General features: G+C 45.8%; 1 protein-coding gene across 1 annotated transcript in view; it reads right to left on the bottom strand.

Moving 5' to 3' along the window:
- Nucleotides 1-2,828, bottom strand: part of SCML4 (Scm polycomb group protein like 4) — a 39,801-nt gene extending 36,973 nt beyond the window's left edge. The window contains exon 1 of the mRNA XM_041414914.1: nt 2,628-2,828. Within this exon, the coding sequence (XP_041270848.1) occupies nt 2,628-2,828 (201 nt within the window). The remainder of the gene's footprint in view (nt 1-2,627) is intronic.
- Nucleotides 2,829-21,611: the final 18,783 nt, after the last annotated feature.

Raw genomic sequence — 21,611 nt, 5'->3', positions numbered from 1 at the left:
TGAAGTGTGATGAAATGTCATTTCAGGAAGACACAGATATTTCCTTTAATATCAATGAAAACAGGCAATGGGTCACCTGTCTATAAAGAGTATGTGATTGAAAATGTCTGTTATTCACATCTTGGTCAAAATAAATTTAAATCTAGGCTGTAAATTCCTAGTTTCTTAAAAATTCAGAAGTATTTTTCCATCTGTTCTGTAACAATTCAGCTCTCTGGCTGCTATAAAGAATTTGGTCGTCTGCCATTTGGGCAGGGAGTCATTTTTTAAAATGCATTCAAGTCTTGTGGTATCTGAAACTCGCACAATTATCGAGCTAATTAAATCAAGCTAGAGCTCCCCATCAAAAAATGTAATTTTTGACTCACACTGGGGAAGTGCTTTGGGTGGAGAGGAGCTCACTTCAGCTGAGCACACAGCGTACGTGGGAATACATGGAAAACATTGCTTTGGTGTATGAGTCCTACAGCACAAATCATCCAGGCCAGGAGCCAGGGGTGCTGCAGCTCATAAGTGTCAGCCCCATGCACCTGAGCCATTGGTTACAAAAGGATGCCTTTTATGTGCCGTGCTCGCCAAGAAAGAGCCTCATCTCAGATCCACTGCCGAAAGAGGGATGTTGTTGCCTCCTCGCTAAGTGCCTGGGGACAAAGAGGAAGAGTGTGTGGTACCCAGTCTGGGATAAAGTGTCCCTTTGGAAGAAGTGGGGGACACAGCAATCAAATGCTCGGCCACATAGGTCCAAAGCACTGTGTTACTGCAGCATTTCCAGGAGTTTAAGTCTACCACTTCTCCCATTTGTATATGTGTGGTGATTGGTGAAAGAGTTTTTTCCAGGTGGATGGGTACATTTGAGATAAAACGGAACATATTCCACGGCTTTTTTTTTTTTTTTTAAGTCAAATTCCAAATCAAATGTAAATGCATGAGCAAGAAGTGAGGGTCACCAAGACAAGCAGGGACAGAAGGGACAGGGTCTGAAAAACCCTGCATACAAGGTCATTGTGGTATTTGGCAAATCAATCTCAAACCTCAAAGACCCCATTTCAGCACATCTCCAAAGTATTGTTGTCCACACTGGGTGGTTTTGACCTGAAGAGTCTGCAAGTCACCCAGCTTTACTGATAATAACTAAGTTACTTGAAATAAATAAATATAATAAATAATAAACTTGAAACAAGAAATACCTCAAGTAAAGCAATTCAGATGTTTCCATCCTGGAGTTTTATCCTAATATGGAAGTGAAAGAATAAAAAGTATTTCCATATCCCACATTTTACAAAGCACTTGAATATTTGCCCCAGTCTTAGCTTGGAGCTCTATTTTGGACTACTTTTAGACAGAGGTTAGGGGCTAGGAGGAAGAAGGTCTGGCAAGAGGTGAAAAGGAGGGAAAGGTAAAGATGAGGGTAGCCTGCTCTAGATTAAGCTCAAATCCAAGGATCACAGCAATCAAAGAGTTGGTCCCTGTGTCCAGAGCTCAGCCAGCAGCACCATGCATGGGACGTTGTTGCCTCCTATGAACAAGGAGAGACCCACAGAAGAGCCAGGCAACACCCCAGACAAGATCTTCTCCAGGGAAGATTGTTTTATTCACTTTTATGTCTTGAAACCACGAACTCAAGCAGCTGTGATTTTCCATCAGTCAGCAATTTGCCCTCCTTGTGTAACATTCTGCATGTCTGTACCAGTGCCCATTCCAAACAAGGAACAGACATGGAAACATGCACACTGCCCCGAGCTGGCTGGGGACACAGACGGAGACATTAACAGAGCAATCTGATGAACACAAGACCCCTTACTGAGCTGTGGTCCAGTTTCACTCCCCAGAACAAATTCTCCTTCCCTCAGAATCACAGTCCCATTTTTGCCTGGTGTAGGGCATCACAGTGGCGCTGCTCCCACTGCAGTGCTGAGCCCACTGCAGGTGGTGTGGTGGGAGAGACCCAGCCCAGCAGCAGCATCAGAAGGGCTTAAGGCACTAAGGGTTCCTGGCTTTCTTTAGTTCTGCCTTTGCCCCAGGGTTGCACAGAGAGCTGGGCAGTGAGCACACAAATAAAGTAAAATACCATTATTTTTCTCAAATAAATGATTTTTTTTTTTTTGTTCCTTTGGAAAGTTGCTTCCCCCCCACCCCCCGCCCCCCCCCTTTATTTCCACTCTCTTGTATTCCTTTTCTTCTCTGTTCAGTTTGTTCAATTTCTAATCACTGTTAGTGAGAGAGAGGAAAGTGACAAATGAGAAACCCTTCCCTGAAGGTGTGCAGCCATCCCACACAACACTGTGGAAAACATTTTCAAAGAGACCAAATTAAAATAACTTTAACCTGCGGGAAAATATGCATGGTGTGGTTCTTGGGGTGTCCTGTGCAGGACCAGGAGCTGGACTTAATTTTCCTCATGGGTCTCCCTCAACTTAGAATACTCTACAATTCTGTGATTTTTTTCCACCAGCTCAGGTAGAAGAGAAACCATCTTCTGGTTTTGTTTTTTTTTTTTTTTCTTTGCATTGCTCTGCCCCAGACTTGCACAACTTTTCCTCTGTTCCTGCATTTCAGCTGAAATTCTAGAAGAAAATGTATGAAGACCAACAGGAGGTGGAGAAGGAATGTGAAAACCACGCATCTACCTTGTGCCCAGGTTTTCTCCCTCTCTTCTTTGGAATCTTCATGGCTGGCAGAGCACCGGCTGGTGCTGAGAAGAGGTTGTGAACAGCCACTTTGATGGGTGCTGGCTGGAGAGGGGGCCGCCCTCGCTTCTTCCCTGCCATCCTGGGGGACTGCATCTCCCCAGCAGCCAGGCTGGGGTCCATGCACGGTGGGTGGCTCATCTGCCCTAAGAAGAAACAAAAAAAAAAAAAAAGAAATCCAACTTTTATTTAGTTTTTATTTTAGGTTGTCGTTGGTTTGGGTTTTTTGTTGTTGGTTTGGGTTTTTTTGTTTTGTTTTTTTATCCCAAGGCAGTTTTCTCAATGCTGTCATTTTCCTTCTTACCATTGCTCACAACGCAGCAAGAAACACACCACAGATGTATGACCCTTGGTGGGATTCACCTGACCACAGCCTCACCTTCACCTGACCACAAAACCCTTATCCTTCCCGTTTCCCTCTCCTGACCACGAGTACAGTAGAGGGAGTTGCTCAGGTGGTGACTCCGGTGGTGAGGCTTCTATTGCAGATGTCCAAGAGGTGAATCCCACAACCTCGGGGACACCACCTCGACCCTGCATCCTGCAGTTAAGTGTGATGAAGGCTTGATCTTGGAGCCATCAGTCAGAGGGTGTTTGGAGTAGATGATCTCCTAAAGTCTCTGCCAAATTGATTTTTTTCACAAATTCTGTCGTTCTGCAAATCCTGCCTCACCTCAGAAGTACTACCAATACCAAAATGGACTTTCCTCCACTTCATCCACAGCACTCCTGAGTGGGGAGGCTGGGCTGGGCCATGAAGCTGCCAGCAGGAGGTAGCTGTGTTAGAGGGCAATTGCCAAACATTTCCTCTCTGCAATTTTATAACATCTGTTACCATGCATGTTAGTAGTGGGCTTTTGGATGTACTCCATGAGCACAGTTACTGCACCACAACTCCATGCAGCTGCTGAAGTTGAGCAGGGGTAATGGAGTGGAATCTGGTCCATTTTCCTCTGCCCAGATTTTAATAAAGAAAACAAATATACAGCTATATGCACAATACCAAGGGAATATACAGCATCCTTCACAGCTTCTAGTAAGGGTCACCAAAGAACAAAGGTTAATTGGAAAAAAAACAGCTGTAGCAATATGTTTCCAAATGTTGTTTTGTCCAGGCATTGGATTTCCTGCATATGGGCAGAATAGTAGTCCCAGTCCTGCCTGCATGCATTGCTAGACACAAAGGCCCAAGCAATTCTCATACTTTTATGATAAACCTTGCAATGGCTAATGTCAAAATTGTGCTCCCTCAGGCCAGGTGATAATGGAAGACTCCCTGTTTTCCATGTTTTTTTTCACAGAGCAGGCTCATAGCTCTCTCAGCTTCAGAGAAAACCTAAAGATGTGGTTCAAGAGCATTCTCTACATAAAGCAAATAAACATTTGCTTATTACTACAAACAACTAAAAGTTTTTACAAAATCTATAAACTATAAAACCTACAAATTTCTCAGAGCACTTCAAATTTCACAGTTTCAGAGCTCAGTGTGATCAGAGCTGATGTTGCTGGAAATGAAATCAGGATTGCTCACTCACATAGTGGGAAGGGTACCACTTGATAGGGACCTCTGGTGACAAGTATCTGCAGCTGGAGACTTCTTTCTTTCAAAGGCAAGTACGTTATGACTAGTTAAAACTCTGTAAGTGTGACTAACCAAAAAGAAACCCACTTTTGTGATATTATCCAATCTGTAGTTGACACAATCTCCTGTATGATAAAAAAAATGGGCTCCCAGCCCTACCCTCCAGTAAATGCATTTATTTGCAATATCTTAAAACCTGTGTGTTTTTAATAGTGATAGGAGTATCTGCTCCATTCAGATAGATCCACTATATATGATGGGACTTCTAGATTGATTACAATATTTCCAGTCTTCAACCCCACCTGCCTAAAACTCTCAAGCATTTACTGAATGTCAAACATCAGAGCAGAGCAAACTGATTTACCATATTGTCCAGAGCCACTGTGCTTGCACTCACTCTCCAGGCATACTCAGCCAGCTTGGGAACCCCATGAAAGCCTGCCTTGGGGCTCTGACTTTCACCAAAGAAAAGTCTCATGTGAGTGCAGAGAGTTTCTTTTCAGGGTTAAAATTATCAGGCTTGCCACAGCAGCAGTTAAATGGAAAGGCCCAGTTTATCCTGAACATCACTGCTTTCCTTCTGTCTTCAGCAGTGCTCATTTTCCTCCCTGTAGTGCTTCCTGACGGACACCCTCGGTGTCTCTTCCACCTCCCAAAACAACACATTCCCAGGATCTTACATTACAGGCTGTCTGTAGGCAGGGAGTTCAGCAGGGAAAGGAAATGCAACAATTACACTGGATTTGGCACCAAAACACACTGAAAGGCCAGTGCTGCAGGCTCTGCATTTTGGTCTGCTTTAAACAAAACCTGGCAAGATAAACCTTTGCAGAGGAGCTTGGTGGAGGCTGAGGAAGACAAATCCGGCCCAGGTTTTCTCCCTGCTTGAGGAAGGGAGTGGTTCCTGCAGAAGGGACCACTGGTGGCCATGGGGCGGTGGGAGAGAGGCTGTGCACCTGCAGGGAGCACCACACTGCACTGTCTGTATCGTATTCATCTCTGATGGTAAAAGTAGCTGATGGCACCTCAGAAACTGAGTTAACAACCCCAAAACAAGAGGTTCTGACCCAGAGCACTTCTTTGTCTGAAATGTTGCTTTCTTTTGCAACTGGTGAAGTATTAAATACGTGGTGGTCAGGAAATGCACTAAATTTTAACAATCACAGGTTTTTGTGCTGTTTCTGCCCTCCCAATACTCGTGATACCGTGCTTTGGCAAAACCTCTTAGAGCCCCTCACCACATGTGAGGAGCTGGCACACAAGACCCAGATGAGCTGTGCACAAAAAGATCTCCGTGTAACATACTTGATTTGATACAGCAAAGACATTGTCAACTTCAGCATACAAGCTGTTGTAATTACATTTTATTACAAGCCCAACCGTGACTTGATTCTCCTTTCTTGTGCGCTGAGGGAAATGTGAGTGCTTTTGGGGACATTTATTGTCACACTGCTGCAGATCCTGTGAGGCAAAGGTGCTCCCCAGCAGCAGGGAAGGGCAGCAGACACACAGAAACTGCTTCTGCCTGACAGAGGGGTCACAGCCAGACCTTCCCTGGCAGCCAGGAGGAAGCTCTTGGGCAGGCTGGAAAAACACAGTCAAATTGCAGGTTGGCCAAAGAAGTCAGAGGCACCCCAGAAAAATCAGGGCATTACCTTGGAATGACTTTCCCAGGGCAGCTCTGACTGCTGCCACAGCCTGGTCTTGACCCGCAGCTCAGTGCTGGAAAGATTGGTGAGTTCAAGGCAAGTCATGAGAGTTTGATGAAATTTAAGGGCAAATTCAAGGAAGCAAATTACAGGCTACCAACAAAGGCAGTGCCTCAGCTCAGGAAAGCACTGTACAAATAGGTCAGAGGAATGCTCTGGGAGGGAAATCAGTGTATGTTTGCCCTGTCCTTGTACTTTTCCAAAGGCACTAGCTTTTGGATGCCCAAGGATGGTGCAGCTTCAGTCTGACCTGGGTCTACCACTTTTGTATTCTTAGTTTAAAAATAACAGCAGGAAACTGCATTTATGGCTTCTCATCACTTAATGCAGGGCTAGGCACAGGGTAACCTCTCCTGACTCATCTCTCAAACACTGTCATTTGGAAATACAGTTTCTAACCCTGCCTTCCACATTGCCCCATCAGGTCCCAGAGAGGAGGCAGCAGGGAAACACCTCTCCCCATCTTGACACCTGGGCAAGCACTGCAGGAAGGGCAAAGTCTCATTCCCTCCAGGAGCAGAAGTGCAGCTGTGACTTCAGAGGATCCTTATGAGCACCCCTTGGGATGCCAGGGGTGGGGAGAAAACATTCCCTAGGCCAGTGCTGGTGAGCTGTAGGATGTTTCTCATGGCCCATGCTTCACACCATGCATGCCTTGCCCCACGTGTTGGTGTGTATGCTGTACAATTAGCAACACAGATTACCGTGCTGGAAGCTCCCTCAGCTGAGAGCAGAGGGAGCTACAATGTGTTTCCTCCCAAGCTGAGTGTCTTTGATGGACTGCAAAGATCCATTCTTAATAAAAATAAATGTCTGCAATAAATGCAGCTTTTAAGCTGCGCTCCGGTAACTGCAAGGACTGAAGGTAAAAATACCACATTAAATTTTATATCGGTAATTCCACTGGATGATCATTTAAACTTGGTTTATACCAGGTCTCATGCAAACCTGTGCCTGCACAGGCACAGGAATGACACATAGGGAAGGAACAAGCAATTCCTGCTGTAAGCCAAAGGAACATGCAGGGGTGCAGTCAAGTAGAAAATGTGCCAGCTCCTCAGCAGCTGAAGGAGATTGCACTTCCCTCCCCTACACCCATTGCTCCCAGCTGCGGAAAGACTCTGACCTGTCAGAATTTGCAGCCCTGCCTCCAGCCCTTGCAGAGCTTTGTGTCTCACTGATCAACATACCCAATGGTGGTATGTGGAACATGGAAAAGAAATAAACTTCTTGTGATCTTGTCTGTCTTTTCTTCAGATGTTGTTCAGGAAAGCACGTTTGTGGGGGGATATCACATTGTTAAACAAGAGGGAGGGGATACCTTTCAGTCAGTAACATGACTATTTTCCCCTCTTTCTCTGTGCACAGCAGGGCAGCCCTTTGACTGTGACCGCTCAGAGCTGATGGTCTGAGGAGTAGGTGAGCAAAAAGAAAAGAATTGTCAGATCCAGAAGGCAAGCTTTAAACCTGCCTGCTCCTCCTGGGGAGTATTCAGGGACATGAGACATTACACTTCTCTTCATCGTGAATACCAAAGCAGCACCGCAGAGTACATGAAAGGCAAGAGTTTAGTGAAGCAGACAGGAGAAATTTTTGCTAATAAAAGCATTGAGCCAATATTCTCTGCATGTCTGTATGTGATTGCCTAATGACCTCTCATGGTGAACACCCATTTCACCATTGCTCAAAGAAAGGTCAGGATAATTTTTATCTGTGGCACAAAGTTCTTTTACAGTGATTTGCAATCCACTTCTCTTTTCTTGCCTGTTGCTTTGGGGATTGAAATGAGAAGCTACTTCTCTGAGGGACTCTTTTGTTCATTTTGACCCCAGGAAGACTACTTCTATATAGAACTCTTGAGACTGTCTAGCCAACAGGATATAAGTAGACAGGCCTCTTTTCCCAAATCAATCATTCAAGAAAAGACCCGAACGCAAATACCTGTGCTAGCTGTGGGAACAAAAAATGGGATTCATCCCACCTAATTTCAAACCCCAGTTTATCTTCACCTCATTATAGTTGCCTCTGGTCATTTTAATGTGATACCCTCTGTCACATCTGCCAAAATATCTCACACACTTCAGGTCACCTAAGGTGAGATATTTCCATCCAAGGTGCCACTAGATGACTATTCTAGACAACCAGACTTAGTAACAGACTAAGACACCTAAATGCCTGCATTCAAACACTTGGACACTGGTGTCTCCATGGGTGCTGGATGTCTGACGTCCCATGGTGTCAGGACAGATGTGGCCAGTATGGTTGAAGGTGTGGGGATGTGTCCAGATATAAATGGTTGAAGTTGTCCAGATATAAATATAGTTTGTGGTGGCTTCAGTGGCTCTAGGGTCCGTTGACCAGGTCCAGTTTGTCCTTTGCTTGTAGACATCCGTTTTAGGTGTCTTAAACCAAAATTTTTCTCATTTCTGAAAGTTAGGTTGGAAGTGTCTATTTTATACCCAACACTAGAGTGAAGTTTATCATGTCCTATGTATACTTGCTTCTTCTGATTGTAAAATTAGTCCAGAAAAACAAACTCATGTCTAGATATCTACAAAGCCCTTGTGAATCCCGCACTTGGTTGCTCATGCCTGTGCAATGGCCAGTTCTGTGTTGTCCTGTGTTCCTGGTTAATAGTACCTTACATTGCAGGGGGAAAAATTACCTTTTTGAAAGTAAAAACTCAGGCTTCCTGGGTAAGAAAGATGAGATTCCTGGGCTTATTTCGGACTCATTGTCAGTTTCCAAGTTAGGAACTTATTATCTTTTCAGTGCCTCACTTCTCCCACATGTCCCACAGAAGCCCTTCCAGGGGCCAGAAGACAAAAAGACATGGAAAGCAACTTTCCTGGGACAAGGCCAGCTGATTGCAGGATCCAGGCTCGTCACACTCCCATCACCCATACCCAACCACTGCCACATGTTGTTTCTCAAGGAAAAGGGAGCAAAATATTTCAGTACCTCTCATTTGAATAAATTAATATGTTTCCCCCCATAGTTCCTTGAGTGGTTTCTTTTTGCCAGTTATTTTATGGTTTAGACATTTTCAGAAGCAGTTTAGAAATCTGAATAAAATGCAAACACATTTTCTTCTTGAAGGCACTCCCAAGAAGATTGATCCTGAGGTATTCAAAGAGATATTTGTGAGTTTTTCCTACGTGGAGCAGTGCTACAGTGAAGAGTGTGCACAGACACAAGAGGGGTGAATGTGTTTATGTTCAGGACTGTAAAAACATGGATTTCCAAGGAGCTGTAGTCTCTTGTTGGAAGTGGTAGCTCTGTATCATCATGTCCTTGCAGCACAGAAGAAATTTAACTCTCCTTGATAGAACTCAAGGTAGTTGCAATATCCAAAACAACATTCAGTGGCATGTATCACTGCATAGATTTTGTGTACCTTGCCCTGCAGCCACGGTGTCAGCCAGGGACACTGTGGGAGATGACAATTTTCCTTCAGTGACATCACTTTGTACCTGAGATACGCGTGGCAAAAAGGTGGTTCATTTATTTAGTCTACTTTTCCTGCAGAGTAAGACTTCATGTATTCATGGACTCGTGCTCTCTTTCACTCCTCATATGACTTTTGTTGCTTTGTTTCAAACAGAGCTGATGGAGCACAAGAGCAAGGGGTGCAAATTCTTGCAGGTGTAGTGGAAATGTGTAAAAGACAGAGATGTGAGACCCCAGTTGTGCTCGTATGAGACAATGAGAGCAGAATACACAATGTAAAGTTTGATGCTGGGAAAAAAATCTTGTGAGACCTGACACCCTCTCAGAACCAGAATCAGGCAGTTACAGGTCACCAATGTCACCAGTCTATAGAAAATGGAGCATCCTTGTCTCCTCTGCTCAGGAAACTACCTGAGGCTGTTCCTATAAATGCTGTGATTGACTTTGTGGCTGCCCCATGGGAGCTGATGGAGGTGCAGCAGCCAGTCTGGGCATGGGTGGCACTCTGCTGGCTGGCTTTCACATCCATCTTTGCAGGTGATTTCAGACCTTCTCACCTGCATGCCTCCAGCCTGTGCTCAAGCTTACCCTGCAATAGTAACTGTATAGCACTTCATTAAATAATTTGCCAGAGGATCCAAATCAGAGTTAAAGCAAGGAAACACCCTTTTACACTTGCAAACGTGTCTCAACGCAGCAGAAACTCATCAATGTGTCTGCCACAGGTGCTTTGCTGGCTGCTCCAGGCTCAGGAGTGGCAGAAGGGGTCCTGCAGCAGGCTTGCTCTTCAAGGGCTGAGAGCAGGTCCTGGTATTTTCAGTTGCTGCACTGGGGTGAAAAAGGGGGGCAGCATGCAAGCAGAGTCTGTGCTGTATCCTGCCCTCTTCTCCCTCTCACCATCTGAGTTCCTTAATGAAGAGACAGGGAGCTGGTAGAAAAAAACACAAGATTCTTCAAAATCCAGAAAAAGATTGTTGATGGTGTCTGCACCTTTTGTTGTTACTAAGAGCAAAAGAAAGGGAAAATGGTTCCCAGTGTCTTCTTAGAGCCTGATTATTTTTTTAAGTTAAATTCAATTCAGCAGCGACAGTGCTGTCCTTGAGGAGGTGTTCTTTTGAAGGATAGCACCCTGGTGGCAGCAGGTAGAGCAGTAGCTGCATGCCCCTTCTCACTCAGGTTTGCTTAATGAGCCAGAAGAACCTGAAAACCCTGGCGAGAATGGGACCCCCAGGAGCAGCCGAGGCCAGCCTCCCCTCCTGATCTTACCTTTCTTCATTTGGCCTGACGTTTTTGTTGCAGATGTGCAGCCTGGAGTAGGGACTTGGGGGAATGAAACTTTATGGAGAGTGAGTGAGTACAGCAGAGCGCCAAAGGAAAGATGTGAAAAATGGATGAGCGAGGCCATGTGAGTGGCAAGGGTCACTCTGCAGAGGTGGTGAAGGCAAATGTGCTCAAAGAAGGGACAAAGCAAAGGCAATTCCCTCCTTCCCTCTCTATCTTATGTGGGCCTAGTAGCCCCACTTCTGATATTGCAGAGAAGCAAGAAGAAATACAGCAGACTTGGTGTCCAGCCTTGGTGAGCTGCAGGCATGGGTGGGGCTCCACTTGCAGATCTTTGCCTCAGACTGTGGTTTGCCATGTGCAAGACAAGGTCCCAGAAAAACAACCTGGATCCCTCTCCTCACTGTCCTGAGACTTCCTGCCTCAGCTTCTGCGTATGCACAGGTGCCATTTTGTTTTGCTAAAGAGACCCTCTTAAAATCCCCTGTCCTGAAATCCTGGGGGTGGTAAAATGGGCTGCTGAGGGATCTGTCCAGGAGCTGTGCAAAACTCCCTCTGGGATCTTGGAGAGGCAGGATGGAGAGCTAAGACCAAGGGCTGAGTATTATAAGTTTGGTATTTATTATGCAAGTAGATGCTCCTGCAGACTTCCAAGCTCTGCTTGCCAGGCCTTCCTATCAGGCTTCCTCCATTTCCTCACCTCCCCTGCCTGATCTGAGCATCCTCCTTTTGGTGCTGACAGGCTGCAAAGTCTCCAAAGGAGGTAGATCCTCCCTCCCACTGCCTGCACAGCCATTATACTCCTGCTTAGGTGGCTCATGAGACTCTGAATCCTCCCCCAGCATCCCTCTGGGTGTAGGGATGTGTAATGGAGGGTTGCTCTCTTTCCAGGTTGCAATTAGCCTCCACCTGCTTCTCTGCCACCCTGCCTTTGCCCATCTGCTATCTGGGACAGAGTGAATTTTCCAGTGACTGGGAGGACTGTAACACAGAGCACATCATTCCTCTCTGCCTGACCTGCCAGGTGTCATTTCCAACACCAAGATCCTCAGTTTCAGTTTCCCCAACTCAAACCCCAAGTGCTGGAGATGCAAAGATGCCCAGTATGTTTGACAGTCTGACATAAATTAATTCATTAATTATATGGCACTGAGGCTGTGATTCTGAACCAACAATTCAATTTCAACTGGTCTGATCCCTGAAATCATCTGTAATTAAAGAATCCTTAGAACAGAAACTGGAGTCAAGTTGAAAAACTCCCTGTCTTCCTCAGATTCAGGTTAATAATATAAGCAAACTTTTTATGATAAAAGAGAAAATTGTCATGACGAACAGCTTGAGGTGGTCTGCATGTTTTGTGTTGGTATTTATTGCCTCCTGTGCTACTCTCAGTGTTTCATTATGGCTTACACACTGCCATCCTGAGTTACCTTGCCAAGTAAGTACATTTCTAATACAAAGACAGCCCCTGTCCTGAGTACAGTTGCCATAATTCCCCATTGTGAGCTCCTTTCTTGAGCTTGTAATATGGGATAAAATTTCCATTTTTCCTTCCTTATCAGATTATGTCTACTACATTAAATCGCCAGGGCTAATGTGCCTATTTTGGGAAAAAATATGTGGAACTCTCCCCTCTTTCCCACTGAAATGTGCTTTGCAGGCAGTCTGAGCACTGAAGAAGCAGTCCATTGCTTCTCCAATTGCCCACAAATGATATCCCAGCAGCATGCTGGGGAGCCCTGGGTGCTTGGCTGCCCTGCCCAGCCCCCTGCTCCTGCACCAGCCCATTCTGCCACCAGTGACAGCCAGCCCCTGGCTCTGGAATCAGAATCAGAAACCAGAGCTGATGTGCCTACCACAGATATCTGCCCCAAGAAATAAATTAGCCCCCTACATATGAAGAGCTGATATCACAAAAGTCAGTAGGGAAATATCTTTTTTTGGACAGAGAGCAGAAATTTCACACACTGCTCACATAAAGTTAACTTTATTCCTTAGGGATCTGATGCACTTTTATATTACATTTTGAGAAATAATACTTATAAAAGATTCATCGTTTTCTAGCATAAACTGGAGTAGCTTTTGTGTTTCTGTCTTTAGAGATTTCAGGGACCACAGATTCTGAAGATGCGGAAAGCTTCCACTTCCACGCCTGAGAGACACATTTATATACAAATCACATTTTAACATTTTAATTGGACAGCATGAATAAAAGGATATTAATTTAATAATTAAGTTCAGGAATGAGAAAGGCATGTGCATTACTAACTAGAGCCTGCTGTATTAACCTGGACTGTTTGAGAACCGGATGGTCACCCCAGTGCTACTCTTCCTCACTCCAGCAGAAAAACTCTGATGCCTCAGCAATTGCTTGGCAGGCTGGCAGAGGGTAGTGGGGAAGTTTCAGACCATCAGCTGTGATTGTTTTGCTGGCACACACTTCTTGGGAAGGTGAGTTCTGGCCACTCACAGGCTTGCTGTCTGCCTGGACACTGGATCTGTCTTTGGGGGAGGCTGCAGGTGGCTCTCAAAGTGCAGATTAGATACATCTGGAATAAAAGCGTGCTGGGAAACTGCAAAATATTCCAGACCTAGGACTGAACCATGCAGCAAGTTTGCAAGGAGCAGCTCACTGTGACTGGGGAGCAAAGCTTTGCTGACTGGGACTGATTGTTAAAGGACAAGTAGTCTAAAGTTTGCCCCTGTTTGACTATATCCGTAATTAATTTTCTAAATAAATATATAACCTAGACCTTTCAGAACTGTTTTGATCCATTTCCTTCTTCAACTAACCACCATTTTCTGTTTTCTCAATGATTTTTACATTGTGTTTGGCAACAACCCTGTTTTCATCACCTAGAAACTCAATATTCAGAGCAAAACCTCTCCAGCTGGCCGTGTGTCAGTCTGCATACCTTCAGCAACAGAATCTGCAAAATTGTACTGATTAAATGTCTGCTTTCTCTGCTATTTAAAAAAACACACCCCAGATGAAAGGTCCCTCTGAATGAATTTTCAGTTGGTTTGTGCTTGCAAGGGCCTGTCAGTCAGTGTCAGTGTCAGAAGGCACACTTTCAAACCTGATCCAAGGGCAGCTAACAGAAAGCTTTCAGAGTTTTTATGGAACCAGAGTTTTGCCCCTCTGTGATTCTGACAGTGGCTGGTGAGAGCAAACACAGAGCACTAGCAGAAGGCATATGTGCTCTTGCAGTACAGCTCAAACCTCTGCAACAGGGCTCTGTGGGGCCAGAGAAGAACTTGCATTGCATTCTCAGTCCCTGCACACAAGGATTTTTTTTTTCCCACCACGCGTTGAATTATTGAGTGGTGCTCAAGGTGTCACTGTTTTCATATTTTCTATGTCTGCATCACCAAACTGGCAAGAGATTTCCAGAATGGCAGTCTTCCATTCCTGGCTACGTTTCTTCTTACTAATTGGGACAACAACTCGGGTAGCAAAGACAACTCCTGGATATACCAGGAGCTGCCAAGGAAGAAATGCCTTCATGCACAGGCTGAGGCACACAGCAGCCTGAGACTGACAGCACCCAGGCAGCATATTCTGATGGACCACAGAGGTTTCTGTGCTCAGTGGCAGCAGGAGCTCTGGAGCTGCTCAGTGACTGAGGGCTGTCCCACTATGTGAATCACCAGAAGAACAACACACAGAATGATTGGTGACCTGCCTTCCCTCAGGGAGACCTCCCTCCATCATCTGCCAAGCATGGTGGGCACTTGGTGAGAAGGGCTCATGGTGCCTGCACAAGCCCTGGCCAGAAGGGAGGACTGTCCTGCTCCCCCACCACCTGAATCCCCTTAATCAAAAGCCTTCATAAAGCCCATCCATGCCCCAGGCACACTGCTTCACTGCAAAGTCATTTCAAAATTGTTCTATAAAACATTTCAGCTTTTAACCTCTTTCTTCTGCCAGTGAGAAAGCACAAATGATTATGAGACAAATAAAATATCTACAGGTCATAGTTCATTCTGCCTGCCCCTCTGTAGGGGATGGTCACACTGGGTGGAGGTAAGTCATCCTTTTTTATTGTTTGTGTGCGTGACCACATCACTTCTGACCAGATTATAAGCTCTTTGTGGCAGTGTTTGAGATATCTAGTATGTATCTCTTCATGGAATCTCTGTGATATTGCAAAGGAAATGAAAAGGCAGATTGAAAAGCTTCTTATGTCTCTCTTGAAAATCCAAACCGGTCTCTAAATGCGGATTGTGTGTGTTTCAGATGCCCAAAGCATAACAGGCAAAATGGCCCACTGCAAACTCCTCCCTCTGCACCTTAAAGTCCAAAATCACATTTACTCTCTTGTGATGCAATTCACACAGGATCCAATACAATCAACATCATCATCCCCCAAATTCTTTGTCAGAAGCCATTTTCTCTATTCACAGTTTATCCCATTTTCCTTTCAAGTTTCTCTTCTCCCTTATCAGGAGGCTGTGGCATGATGCCATCTATAGCACATGATGACTCAAGCTTCCTGAGTACCTGGAAGAATTTTAGACTTTATTTGTTTAATTTTCCTCCCACTTTCCTCTAATTTTACGTTCCCTTACAGAGCACAGTCTCCTGGCCTTCCCAACCCACCTTTTCTCTTCTGATGCTTAAAGGCACCTACATTAACCAACCTGAGCAGCCCCCTCTACCAACCACAGGCAGCATGACCAGAGTGTCAGGCGTTTCACTGTCCCAAAATTAGCATAAGAGACTGGCATATGGACTGTGACTTTAGGCAAATGTGACCTTTTCAGAGGCTGCCTTTATTTATTTATTCTGCTGCCATTTATTTCTGTGTTAAAATCAAACAAATAAACAGAAAAATCAGGGATGTAGTGTACTGTCTCCTGGACCTACTACCAGTAAATAATTACAATACCTCTGACTAGCAACGCTTCTCCAATGAACAGTAATTAAGATTTCAGTCACAGCCTGGGATACAGGCTGAGTACACAGCAAGACCATCGTTAGCACTTCCAGTTCCTCTGCACTTTCGTTTACCTGGTAAAGGGCCAGACAGGAGTGCCCCCGTGGTTGTACATGTTTCTGCATGCTGGCCCCAATGGGAGAAATAACTGAGTGGCACACAGGGCCCTGTTTGCCATTGGACCTGTACTTCACATGTTTCTATGACCTCACATAATTTGGGGAAAACCAGCTCATGTGAGGTCTTAAAGCACACAGATGGGCATGCATGGCAATTTTTGCCTGCTCTGGAAAGCTCTCTCCCTCTCTGGCCTCAGGGACCATTTCCCTAGGCACAGCCTCCCACAGGGTTTGCTGTCAGCTGCGCTCTTTGAGTCGTGCTCTGAGTCCCCCCTGAGCATACCTGAGAGGGGCTGGAGCCTCACTTATTCCTTCTCCCAGCTCCCTGCCTGCTCTGAAGCTCTCACCCAGGCAGGAGGATGGGCTTCTGCGTGCTCATCATCCCCTCCCGTATGTCCCTCTGCATAAGACCCCTGTATCTGCAGAGCTAGATATTAATGAGTCTGAGAGAACACACCAGCTTCCAAATTAATTAGAATAAATCACCCACCAGAAGTCTCAATCAGTCCTGCTCTCCCCATTTCAGAGAGGAGGCCGTTCCTGCGTGCCTACCTCCACATCACATATCCCAACCTCCCTTCATTTTCTCCTCATCATACAGCAGCCTACTGCCTATCCAGGTAAATAAATACTCCAGCACAGAATCACAAAAAACATTTGGGCTGGAAGAGACCTCAGAGGTCATCGAGTCCCACTGCTAACCCAGCACTGCCAAGTCCACCACTAAACATCAACCCTTCCCTGGACAGAACCTCTTGCTCCACGTGTTCTAAGCTCAGGAAGAGACAAAAGCCCTGGCACGAGGTTACTGGTAGCTCACCTGAGCAGATCTTTCTTTGTGACAAAGACAGATCCCTGAGTTTCTTTGTCATCTCGGCATCGGTCCCTGCTGTCAGCAGAGGCTGTCACCTCTAAGAATGTAAAAATAATGTGTAAAGAAAAGAAACAAATCATGATTTGTGCAATAGTGTCTCCCAGTTCAATAATCTCATTTAATTAGAAATCAGAGATAACAACCATGGCAGGTAAATTTAATAAACTGAAGACTGAAGGAATTTCACTATCTCTAATAATTTTATTAAGAAAAATGCCCCTGAAATTGCAAGTTTCTCACAGTTGTCTCTCCCCATACCACTCAGCTCCATCCCAAACTAACCATCCCAGAGGACTGGCACTGGCCATCAGCACATTTGTGTGCCCTGACACACCCAAGCTCACAAGTGCAGGTGTAGAAGGAACACAAACATATGGTCACACAGGGTCAGGAGCAGGCTTAACCAGTGACACTCTGGTCAGTCCCATCAGCCTAATCACTTGATTCTTTTTCATTCCACAGCAAATTTACCCTCATCTAGTCAGTTGTGAATAAGAGAAGAGCTGCATTTTCTGGTTCTTTAACATTACTCAAGAAACCCATGTTCTGGGAGGCAAGGATATTTGCACAGGCTTAACTTCAGTGACCTGATGTCCCTACAGCAAGAGGAACACAACATCTTAACATGTGTCCAAAGGTTTTTGGGCCAAGCTGAAGGCACAGCAGGACTTGCACCCCCCAGGCACACTGCTGACCTTCACACATATGGAAAAGGTGGAAAAAAGCCATGCAGAGGGGGAACAACAACAGGCTTTTTTCCCAGAGCACACCTTACATCTCCCTAGTGAGGCAGGACCAGTCCCACAGCCCTGGGGTCCAGCAGGCAGCAGCAAAGCTCCCAGTGTGCAAGGGGATATCCATTTTTGTGGGAAGGGAGACAAACTGCACCACACATGTGGGTAGAGCCCAGCCATGCTGCTCACTGACCTGCATGAATGGGACTTCCCAGGTGAGTGAGTGAAGGCAGGAGAGACAAGTTGGACAAAACCAGAAGGGTCACTGCAACCCCTCCTGAAGGGTCGCAGCGTTGGGGCACACAGCAGAGCCTTTGACTGGGAAATGGGGAGTTCCTAGCTCTTGCCTTCCATTGAGCAGAACTGCCCTCACTCCCATGTGAAATACCACTTCAGCCAGGACTTAACCCTGAAAAACTTTCCTCCTCTGTGTCCCATTGAAGCCTGAGGGACTGCAACCACCTCCAAATGTGTGCCAGCTCTGAGGTGACACAACAACCAACACAACAAGCAGCATCTTCTCTTCCCACATTTTAAGGAAAACTGCTCATATATCAGCACCAGAGCAGTGGTTTAGATTGCTAAGCATCCTCTTGAATAACTAAACAGCAGTGAGTAATATGTGTTTACATACATTATGGTCTATTCCCCCAGTGGAAGGCGATTTGTGCAGATAACTCCCATTAATGTTAAAGGGAGTCATTCACATAAATCCTGGGCACATTAATGGCCCATGAGCCTCCTCTGTGTAGTAGTTCGTGCTGCTGCATTTAGCGAGCGTGTGGCCAACTTAATATGCAAATAAATTCAAGTATTTACTGAGCCATAAGAGATAGTTACTAGGCACATCTCATTCATCGTTTACAGGGAAATAGATGGAGGTTGCCAGATTAAATCGGGAGATAAATGCTACAAACTTTTTTTTTTAAGGCAACAAGGTACTGAGTCTCCACATATACATAAATAATGATCATAAACAGTTTCTTGAATACATCCCCACTTCTATTTGTTTTTACTCTGTGAGTGTCTTTACTGCACATCTGCACTGAAGCACGGTTTGTTGCATTGTTGTTGCCTGCCTGGCACAGGAGTCCCTTCTGTCCCTCAGTGACAGAGGAGGGCCATGCACCATCCCTGCTCACTCACTCACCAGCTCCTTGGCAGCTGCACTAGTGCAGGAAGGGAATATTCTCACCTTGAAAAGATGGGCCACCCACTACAACTCCCTTTTTCCCAGCACCCTTCCTTTACTGGCAGCTGGTGCAGAAAAGAGAGATGAGACTTTTTGTGCCGTTTCTTCTCACAGAGGTTCTCTTGAGAATCTGCACTGGGCATTTGCAAATTGAGAGCCCTCACCAGACCTGTACTTTTCTGAGGCAGAAAACAGATCTCTTCTGTGGGAGACAGATGTTAAAGATGCATCAGATACAGTATTACCGAAGTCCTTCAGTTCCCTCAGCATGATTTTGAAGATGCCATGCCAAACAGATGTGTCCTCCACAAGATATTTCTTCCTAGGGGTAATGAATGAAACAACACTGATTCACTTCATTATTTCTGATGGAGAACAAGGGAAAAATTCTCTATCTCTCTTGCCCAGTTCAATAGGAAAGTTCCCATGCACATGCAAGCTCATGGAAATATGCAGATACATATATTAAAAGGCCTTATCTACCATTAGACTCCACAGCATCTGCTGGGCTGCAATCCTATTGATGCTGTGGAGTTTTTCATAGGAGACACCAACAAACCCCTGAAGTGATCCTGGAATCCCTGTGTTGGCTCTGGGCTGGTGTATCTGCCCAAGCTTTAGAGCACAGCACTGAGTGTGTGCAGGCATTCCCCTGCAGAGCCAGAGCCAGGCACAGTGGCAGCTCAGCTCAAAACCAGAAAATACAGCAGAGACAAAAGAAAGCTTCACAATCTCTCAGGTTCTTTAACATGAAACCCCTATTTGTAATGTTGTCCTTTGAATTTGTCCTTAGCTAAAATACCAGAGCTGTCTTTTGCCCTGTTCAGTGCCTGTGTCTCCTTTCAAGATCTCATCTGAGTACCAACTCTGGCCAGGTTTGAAGACCTCTCCCAAACCTTTACTCCTGCCTCCAGTCATGTTTCTCTCCCCAGAGTGTCCACAGGTCTCAGTGGCTGCAAACCACCAATGTGTATTTTAGAAATCACATCATTTTACACTGATCCCATAAAACAGAGGTTCCACCAGAAAGCAGTTTGTGCCCCCTTGCTGCCTCCCCAGAAGAGTCTCCACAGCTGCTTGCAAGGTGCAGTGCAGATCTCATGGCTCAGGTCTGTCCATTCTGCCCCCAAATTCTGGGGGGCCAGGGAGCAGCAGGTACCCAAGAGATGACTTTGGCAAGGGGACAGGAGGTGGCACCCAGCAAACAAGACCAGTGGTGATCCCTCATTTCCACCTTTCCTTTCTCTTGCCTTGATAGACTGAGTGTTTGAGTGACACATTCCCTCTGACTGTGAGTTTATAGAGTGCCTAAACACTCACTGGAACCTCTCTGGATGGCAAGTACCATAATTCCAATAAATCTCCCTGTGGTGCACGACAAGATCCTGGATTAAAAACCTACCTATCTACCGTGTCTTTCCTGGCAGGCACGCAGGAAGAAACCACTGGGGGCCAATGCTGCTTGCAGGCTTTCAGACCAATAAGGACTTATCCTGCATTTTGGGGACATGGTGGTTTCCATGTGACTCACAGGTAGCTCTTTCATTGAAAGCTCAGGTGTGTGACACCTGCAGGAAGACGGGCTGAAACAAGAAAGCCCCTAATACCTTCCCTGCACCTCCCACCAAGTAAAACACAATACATCTTGTGGCACCTCCCTCACACCATTGACACACAAGTGGAAGCATGGAGAGATGGGGGCAAGCCTCATGAGAAGGTATTTTCACAACAGAGAGGCAGGGCAGCTCTCAGAGAGTCATCCCTCAGCAAAAGGCAGCATGGGCTCATGTGCTGCTCGTGTCTGAGGAGTGTCACAGAGAAACACAGCTGGTTTTTCAAACTACTGGGGATGCCACAAGGAATCACCTATCCCTGCACATGCTGTGGCATTAACTTCCTGTAGTTGTCCCTGAGAAAGCAAGGCTTGCACCGGTGCCAGCAGAAGTCCAGCAATTGAGCAGCTGCTACTCCCTGGCACTCTGTGCTGAGGTGGGAGCAGTGCACAGAGCCAGATGCTGCTTCAGGTGCAGCACCTGATCGTTGCAGCCACCAAGGAAAGTATCTCCACGAGCACGTATCTGGGGTAGAGCTACGGGTGGCCTTAGCCAGCTGCCCATCTCCTGAGCCACAACCTCAGAGCTGGTGGCAGGAAGGCGGCCAGTGCCTGCATGCCAGGGCAGGGTTAACACAGGGGTGAGACCTTGGGCCTCCCAAGTGCAGCCCCTTCCCTGCTGCTCCAGGGCACCCAGCATCTGTAAGAGGGGCAGGTGGGGAGCAGACCCCAAGTGAGGAGCAGGGTAACCACAGCACTCCGAGCAATTCGGGGCACAGCTCTGAATGCTCCCGTTCAGTCACACCTGTTGTAAACACAGAAAATGCCAGCCAATACTGCTGGGAGCCCCATCTATAAAAATACTTGAAGCAACGAGAGCAACAGCTGGGCCTGCAAAAGCTTTTGTCAGTCTGACATTTGGAATGCCGAGCACACCGGCAGCAGTGCACATGCCAGGGAAGAGGAGCAGGAAACCAAACACATATTCCTGGCTGCCCTGCCAGCTGATGCTGGAAAGGGACCCCCATCCTTCGTGTCTCACACCCAAAGAGAGCAGAGTAACAAACTCTTACAGGGGGAAAGGGGAAGGCTAGCATTTATAGCACCGTTTCTTCTGTATGATGAGAATCACCCCCAAAGATGAGGGCAGTATAAACTGCAGGGCTACAGCAAACTGTTCCGTTCAAGAGGAATTATTCATCCTTCAGTGGAATATAATTACACATCCAGACTCTCTCTGGGCAATCCTTTATTGAAGCCAAATTTACACTATTTCCTAAAGGGAGCAGTCAATCTTAATGAATGACTTACAGGTTCATAATCTTTAATAAGGCTTTATTAAAAAAAAAAAAATCAGAAATTTAAAAGTTTAATAAATTTTGACTCCACCTTCACTGCACATCACCTTTTCTTTTGTTAATTTCTTCATTCTCATCAATAAAAGAACTTGGTGCAAAGATGCTAACTTAGATTATAAATTCTTTTCAATTT

The sequence above is a fragment of the Onychostruthus taczanowskii genome, unplaced genomic scaffold (genome assembly GCF_017590055.1).
Source record: "Onychostruthus taczanowskii isolate IOZ18803 unplaced genomic scaffold, ASM1759005v1 scaffold48, whole genome shotgun sequence".
Taxonomy (NCBI): Eukaryota; Metazoa; Chordata; class Aves; order Passeriformes; family Passeridae; genus Onychostruthus; species Onychostruthus taczanowskii.
This window is presented reverse-complemented; position numbering and strand designations above follow the sequence as displayed.